The 6,727-nt window shown below is 38.8% G+C and overlaps 1 protein-coding gene across 1 annotated transcript in view; it reads left to right on the forward strand.

Annotated features, from left to right (window-relative positions):
• The first annotated feature begins 375 nt into the window (after positions 1–375).
• Positions 376–6,727, forward strand: part of pex19 (peroxisomal biogenesis factor 19) — an 8,941-nt gene continuing 2,589 nt past the window's right edge. The window contains exons 1-7 of the mRNA XM_050033327.1: positions 376–511; positions 1,764–1,852; positions 3,432–3,594; positions 3,689–3,774; positions 3,868–4,041; positions 4,125–4,292; positions 4,749–4,793. Coding sequence (XP_049889284.1) covers positions 427–511; positions 1,764–1,852; positions 3,432–3,594; positions 3,689–3,774; positions 3,868–4,041; positions 4,125–4,292; positions 4,749–4,793 — 810 coding nt within the window. The 5' untranslated portion in view covers positions 376–426. The remainder of the gene's footprint in view (positions 512–1,763; positions 1,853–3,431; positions 3,595–3,688; positions 3,775–3,867; positions 4,042–4,124; positions 4,293–4,748; positions 4,794–6,727) is intronic.

Below are 6,727 nucleotides of genomic sequence, written 5' to 3' on the forward strand. Positions count from 1 at the left end.
TTGCTATACTTGTTTGCATTGTTAATTTCATTTTCCATTTATATGTTTATGTTATGCACCAATAATTCAAAGCAAATTACTTTTATGTGAAAACCTAGTTTGTGAAACTGGGTTCTGATTCTGAGGGTTTTGCCCAAAACTGGACGTGACTGAGCATCAGTTAAAGAGGTTACTAATAAAAATAAATAATAAAATATTATAAAAAAAAAAAAATAGATAAATACTGATGACAAAAACAACAAGAGTGAACCTTACACCATAATCTAAGATGAAACATTTTATTTTTAGGCAGTTATTTTTTTGTCCTGTGAGTTTTTACACCACCGCCACCAGATGGCGCCACATTTAAAATCCAGGCCATCGCGCATGACGTCATAATTTTGCGACATTTTCACAACACAATCGTCAGTTTCTGGAGACCGGTGGATGTTTGGAGAAGGTAACATCATGGCGTCGGGAGCAGGAGAGCAGTCCACTGGACACGATGCAGAATTGGACGAATTGTTGGACAGTAAGTGTTGACATTAAGTCTTTAGGGCGACCCCGTCTTTACTCATATGAGTACTGTTTGTCCTGGTGTTTAAAACAGCTGTGATTTGGCGCTGGGTCCCGTCCATCTCCCTCTCTGTCAGGGGCTAGCTTGTGCGCTCGGTGGGACCTCCTGTTCAGGTCCCAAATATCGGCAAAGTAACGTTAGCCCATCGCTGACAGTCGGACCTGTCGGATATCATTCTTTAGATTAAAGTTGTCACTGCACGCGGCTAACATAATGTCATAAAGTACTACGTGGTGCTAATGTTAGCTATGTTAGCTACCTTAGCTAGATGTGCTCCACATCAACCATACATTACGTATTTGCCCTTGAATCTTATTTTATCGCTTTCCCCCCGCTGGTCGGTGTTAGACAAAATAAAAACCCGTTAATCTGACATGGCGGCTGAGCTGTCAGTGATAGTTGTGTCAGTGCTGTCCGCCTTTCTTTGCAAGCCTTTTTGTTCTCATGCATGTGATGAATTCAGTTTTGCTTCAGTTATTGGTATTTACTTACTGCAATCATGTGGCTTTATTAGACATACATTCAGTTACCATGTCATTAGATACATCTAGCTAAAATAATGCTTGTATTAGACCCTGTTTCAACAGCCATGTACAAAAATACGACCTTTTTGAAGGTTGTAAAGATAAGGTTTTATGGATGCTGGTTTCAAAAGTTATTGATTAAACTTTATTTCATTTTAGAGGCCGCAGTGATGCTGTTGAATTGGATTGTCCTATAATGAGAGGTCTAAAGCCTTTATTAATGAGGATAAACTAAATATTAAGTTAACAGTACAGTTCAAACAGCTCCACAAACCGGTGTAAAAGTTACTGCTAAACTTCTGTGTTGTTAGTTTTAGCTGGGCCTACCCAATTAACTTGTAACTGAGTATTGCATTTCATGACATCAAACTCAGAGCTGGTTTTCCATTTTAAATCACACCATTTAAGATAAGAGACATGATTTTACATTTCAAAATGAGCTTAAAACATTACCTGTGAGAAAGAATACAAGATAAACGGCTTGTGGACACAGTTGAATTGTTAGGAATTTGCTGCATTAGTTGTTTGGAGACATCTGATGTACATGTTTATGCCTTCTCTCTTGCGGGCGCTGAAGCTGATTATAAGAAGTAGATAATAGCTGATTTCTTAACATTTGTGTTGTTGAATTATTCCTTAAACCTCTGTGCTGTTATAGTTCTAACATTCGTCTTTGCTTTCAGGTGCGCTGGATGATTTTGACAAGACACCGGCCCCTCCAGCCCCTGAAGCTGCTGCTGCGTCCTCTTCAGCCACAAGTGGTGCTGAGAAGGTGGGTTTGTTATTGTTTGTGTAGTGATGGTGCTGTTTCAGGGTTCATATTCCGTGCTACCTATGCACAGACTATATAGTCTCAGCCTCCACCTTTCTGTATAGGCTTTTCTCGCCTTACTGAATTGTACTTGTCACCTGTATACAGCTTGTGAATCAATTTTGTGTGAACTTGGCTCAAGTAGCAACAGCACTGATTTATTTTAATGTAACAGAGAACTAGTGTCACTCAAAGGTCCAGTGTGTAGGATTTAGGAGCATCTGTTGGCAGAAATGGTATGCCATATCCATAACCATGTTTTCATTCACTTATAACAACAATAAAATAAGAATCATGTTGTCATTACCTAAGAATGAGTTGTTTACATCTACATATAGAGTGGGTCCTCTTCTGCCCAGACCACCCTGTTGTTCCACAGTAGTCCAGAACGGACTAACCAAACACTGGCTCTAAATAGAGGCATTCACATTTTCATGTTTTTGTGTCAGCCTCTATAGTTGTCCTACATGCCTGGCTCACAGGAGAAGTTTCAGCTCTGCAACTCCTACACACTAGACTGTTTATTGACTTTGGTATAAGGTTATGTTCAACCCAAGAATCGAGTAATTAGAGAAACTAACAATTAGAAGAAACTTAAAACTTTGATTTTCCTGCAAAGGGATATTTTTGGATATTGCTGTCTAATTTTTTAAATGTCCACCAACACACTTGATTATCAAGTTATATGCCTTAAGAGAAAATTGTATTTTTCTGATTGTTTGAGGTCACTGTCTCTAACAAGAGAAAATATATAAAAATATTTATTTATTTGGTACTTATCAGTCTTTCACTTGGTCAGTTCCTCTGTCTCTGTTTTCTTCATGTGAAAAACTGTTTACTTTTGCTGCTGCCAAGTGTGTCGATCAACTGGTTGTTGGTTGTGTGATGTGCAAAGCTTGATGTGCAATGCTCAAAGTTCACTGCCCACTAGGGGTGTAATGATACATCGATCCACATCGATTCATTGATTAACGATCCGATTATATCGATGGAAAATGAAAACATCGATCCATATCGTCATCTTAAAGATACACATTTATTTTGAAATTCACATAGCACGTCTGTGTCACCATTTCTGGGCAAGGGTGCCTCCGCTCAAACAACAAACAGAGCTCAGAAATAAAATGGTCAAATCATATTCTAGTTGTTTCGATGTAAATGATTGTGTTAGATGGGCATATGATATCGCGTCATATCGATCGCAGGCTCCTGAATCGAATCGAATCAAAATTGTATTGTGACAGACTTTGTGATATTGGCAAACATCGTATTGTCATCCAAACAAATCGATATAATATTGTATCGTGATGAAGCTGGTGATTTACACCCAAAATTGTAGCAAGAATTGTCTAGTAGAGACTGATTGTAACAGACCACACACTTTAAAGTTACAGGTGATGACAAAGTGGTTATTTAGTATGACAAGGAAACACACTTTAAATGCAGCCACTGATAACAGGGAAGACTCAATTTAGCACTCACAGTCCTTCCCCAAGCTGTCTTAGATGGAGTTTTACACGTTTTCTGTTTACCTGTGTAGCCACCCCTACTTGAAGACTGCAAACTCTTTGAGACTCTCTTCGAGGGGGACATGGCTGCCCAAGCCAAGGAGGAGTGGGAGAAAGCCATGACTGAGCTGGCCCACGAAGAGCCAGAATTACTGCAGCACTTTCATAAACTGTCAGAGGCTGCAGGCAAAGTTGGTAAGGGCTACAATTTTGCTTTGTATTTTTGATATGTTTCTGTGCCTGCTCTTTTGTTTCTGTAGCGTAATTGTTATGTGTGTTTTTTGTGTAGGCACTGATACCGCCTCCCAACAAGAATTTACTTCCTGTCTTAAAGAAACCCTTCGTGGCCTGGCCAAAAATGCAGACAACCTGCAGGTGGGTTAATCAGAAGTGATCAGTCGTTGTGAAAGCGTTTAAGTGATGTGAACATAGAACAGTTAATAATCTATTGGTATTGTTCTCTTACAGTCCACAGGACTAGCTGGAGACGACCTTGTCAAGGCTCTAGAGGGCCTGGGTTTGGAAGAGGGTGGCGAAGCAGGCAGTGATGACGGAAACATCCTGCCCATCATGCAGTCCATCATGCAGAATCTTCTCTCTAAGGAAGTGCTTTATCCATCTCTCAAAGAGATCACTACCAAGGTGCATATCTGCTTTACCTGCCATCACTACAGTCTCTAGTTTTACTATGAAATGTCACTCATAAATGTCACCTACCCTCACAGTACCCAGAATGGTTGGACGCCAACAAGCCAAGCCTTAGCCCAGAGGACTACCAGCGCTATGAGCAGCAGTCCAAAATCATGGGAGAGATCTGTAAGCAATTTGAGGAGGAAGAGGGGCCAGGAGATAAAGAGGGCAAGTTCGAGAGCATCATGGACCTGATGCAAAAGGTTGACACACTCTGTATTTTACTTCTTGTTTGTTGAAATGTTAATTGTGAATGACACTGAGGAAAAGAAATCAGAATTAGTCTGTTTATAGGTTTGTTACAATGTCTTTTGCCTCGAATATTTTTTAGAAATTTGAATTGTAAATCAGCATTTAATCTTTACTACAACTAATTAAGTGCTTACATGATGCAGATGCCATACATTAAATATCTACTGCTACAAGAGTACAATGACAGTTGACAGCATAGATTAAAAATAGTTGTATTGTTTACTTTAATTTCAGTAGACGTTCAGTCAGTCAGTTTATTTGTTACATGAAATCATAAAATATGATTTCTGTAAAATGTTGTAGTTGTCAGTTCAGTCAGTATGCAGTAGTGGTAGTACTAAATAAATGTCAATGTTTGGCTTGTTAAGAATGACACTCGTCACAGATTATGATGCTTTTACTTACAGCTGCAGGACCTTGGCCAACCACCAAAAGAGCTAGCAGGTGATGCGGTAAGTATTCCACTAATCTCTGTCAACAAAATACATGTATAAGTGTAGTAGTGTGTGTGTATATTTACAGTATATGACCTCAGTGAATGGCACAAGATGTGTTTCACTGTCTTAAGTGAAAGAAAATATGTTGACATCTGAAGGCTTGAGGGTATATTTGTTTGTCATGATGGACTTTTTTAAAATGTTTTTACTGTGTGATTTGGAACAAAAATAATTTGTTTTACATATATTTTTTTTAAATTGACGTTTAGATTCCTGAATCGATATAATTCAATTCAGTTGCTTCATTTAGACTATGTGGAGGTGGTGAGAAGTTAGAGCTTTTAATTGTGGTGGTCTATAAATAATGTCACGTGCTATCCGTTTTAAGAAAAACAAACCGAAAGCGAGAAAGTAGAAAATGGCGGACAGTCCGAGGAGATACGGTCCAAAGATAGTCTATAAGACTAGATAACACATTATAAGCTGTGCCAAAGGTACCAAATGGTGCACACTTCTGGTCTCCTTTGTGGGTGTCTGTCCCTGCACCCCCCACTCATTTGGAAGTGTAATTTCCATCAGTGGATGCATGAAATAAGATTCAAAACAATACAATACTATATACACGACAAATTTAATGTGTATTCCTTATTTTGCCGCTCGTTTTGATCTGCTAGCTTGATGTCTGATATCAGCGGAGTGTGAAATCACGTCAGTTGTTGCCAGATCTCGCGAGAGTGTGTCGCTTAAAAGTTAATTTTCTCCTTATTGGTCTGTCTGAAAAATACCATTTCAGAGTCAGAATGTTTAGAAGGTTTGGGGCTTGTAAAAATTGGTCCAGTGACTATGGGGCGAAGGGAACGGTAATACTCAAGTTTATTTTTCTCATTGAAATTTATAGACTCAGGGTTGCCAATAGTCTCTCAAAGGGGCGGGGCAGTGGTGAAACCCACGCGACACAGATGCAGGAAATGAATCTAAAGTGGGCCATCTCAGTTTATCAATTTATGGACCCTTTATGGACCTTCATTCTGTAGCATCTCAAACTCAGCCAGCTCAAACAGAGCCACGCAAATGAACAATGAAATAAGATTTGAACCATTTTAAATAGTTTTTAAAAAATCAATGTGGTGGTCAATGTTAATATAGTGGCCACAAATAAGTCAGTGTATGGGGACACACTGCAGAGCAGGGACAGCTAAATGTAACAGTTTAAGTTTACTTCACTTTACTTTGTACATGTACATTTTGTTTACAACTTGTCTACGCAGTGTATGACTGACAGACGTGATGTGCATTGTTTTTGGGAATATGCCTCATGATAGGCAGTGTCTAGAAGTGCATAATGATATGAACTTTCTCCCATGGTCTAGTGTTAAAAAAGTAAACAATAAATCATTATATTGAATCCCAGCACTTGTAAAATCACGCATTACTCAAAAATTGCAATACATATTGAATCAGCACCCAAGTATCGTGACACTATGTAAGCAGGACATACAGTGGTGTGAAAAAGTGTTTGCCCCCTTCCTGATTTCTTACTTTTTTGCATGTTTTCCGCACTTAAATGTTTCAGATCATCAAACAAATTTAAACATTAGTCAAAGATAACACAAGTAAACACAAAATGCAGTTTTTAAATGAAGGGTTTTATTAATGAGGAAGAAAAAAATCCAAAGCTACGTGGCCCTGTGTGAAAAAGCGTTTGCCCCCCAGCTCCTGTTAAAACATAACTGTGGTTGATCATACCTGAGTTCAATTTCTGTAGCCACACCCAGGCCTGATTACTGCACACCTGTTCCCAATCTAGAAATCACTTAAATAGGACCTACCTGACAAAGTGAAGTAGACCAAAAGATCCTCAAAAGCTACAGACATCATGCTGAGATCCAAAGAAATTCAGGAACAAATGAGAAAAAAAGTAATTGAAATCTATCAGTCTGGAAAAGGTT

Source organism: Epinephelus moara, chromosome 21 (genome assembly GCF_006386435.1).
Source record: "Epinephelus moara isolate mb chromosome 21, YSFRI_EMoa_1.0, whole genome shotgun sequence".
NCBI lineage: Eukaryota > Metazoa > Chordata > Actinopteri > Perciformes > Serranidae > Epinephelus > Epinephelus moara.